General features: G+C 48.3%; 1 protein-coding gene across 2 annotated transcripts in view; it reads right to left on the reverse strand.

The window, feature by feature from the left end:
- Positions 1-282: 282 nt before the first annotated feature.
- Positions 283-1,276, reverse strand: part of LOC143288193 (uncharacterized) — a 12,413-nt gene continuing 11,419 nt past the window's right edge. For both annotated transcript variants that reach the window (XM_076596516.1, XM_076596517.1), the window contains exon 3: positions 283-784. In XM_076596516.1, coding sequence (XP_076452631.1) covers positions 531-784 — 254 coding nt within the window. In that variant the 3' untranslated portion in view covers positions 283-530. The remainder of the gene's footprint in view (positions 785-1,276) is intronic.

The raw sequence follows: 1,276 nt of genomic DNA on the forward strand, positions 1-1,276 counted from the left end.
GGGCCAAGAGCATATCATCCCTACCCCAAATTAGTGACGAAATACCAACGGAAACGACAAAATATAAGACTCCTCCGTGCCCCGGGCCAAGAGCATATCATCCCTACCCCAAATTAGTGACGAAATACCAACGGAAACGACAAAATATAAGACTCCCCCGTGTCCCGGGCCAAGAGCATATCATCCCTACCCCAAATTAATGACGAAATACGAACGGAAACGACAAAATATAAGACTCCTCCGCGTCCCGGGCCAAGAGCATATCATCCCTACCCCCAAATTAGTGACGAAATACCAACGGAAACGACAAAATATAAGACTCCCCCGTGTCCCGGGCCAAGAGCATATCATCCCTACCCCAAATTAGTGACGAAATACCAACGGAAACGACAAAATATAAGACTCCTCCGCGTCCCGGGCCAAGAGCATATCATCCCTACCCCCAAATTAATGACGAAATACCAACGGAAACGACAAAATATAAGACTCCCCCGTGTCCCAAGAGCACAATATCATCCCTGGTCCACAAACTACACCTGGTGGGGCTTCAGATCCACAGCGGCGATGCGTTCGGGCAAGACGTCCTTGTACTCCTCCAGCAGCTCCAAAGCAAAGAGCGCCGCCTCCTCCACGCTGACTGCCAGGCGACAGTTGGCCAGGCCCCGAGTCCACGTGTTGTGGTAAGAGGACAGCTTTTGATCAGCGTTGTCGAGCAGCACGTGCGGGATGTCCAGCAGTGTGGATAGGATGTGCCCGTGTAGTCGGTCGGTCACCACCACGCGTCCTAAGGGGAGAAGAAAAATAAGAAAAAAAGTTTTTTTTAAAAAAGAAAGAAAGAAAGAAAAAGAAAAAAGGAAACTCAGAAATGAAACGGAATGATGTGGTGGTGATGATGACGATGATGATAATTATAGCTACTTATATACCGCCTATCCTCGGCGGTCAGCGACCAAGCTCTAAGCGCTTCACAAACAATGAGTCATTTGCACACAACAGGCTGCCTACCGTGGGTAGAGCAGACTGACTGACAGCTGCCCACTGGCCAGGTGCTCATCATTCGTTTCCTGTGTCTTTCAATCATAATTATTTCAGGCACGCACACATACACACTCATACAGACATGTAGCATTTTTCATGGATGGACGTTTTGTTTATCTACCCCGCCATGTTCGCAAGTGTGTTCATGCCGGCGATGTTCTTCTTTCCATAACCACCGAACGCTGACATGAATTACATGATCTTTAACGTGCGTGTTTGATCTTCTGCGTGTGTATGT

This window comes from Babylonia areolata, chromosome 12 (assembly GCF_041734735.1).
Source record: "Babylonia areolata isolate BAREFJ2019XMU chromosome 12, ASM4173473v1, whole genome shotgun sequence".
In the NCBI taxonomy this organism is placed as follows: Eukaryota; Metazoa; Mollusca; class Gastropoda; order Neogastropoda; family Buccinidae; genus Babylonia; species Babylonia areolata.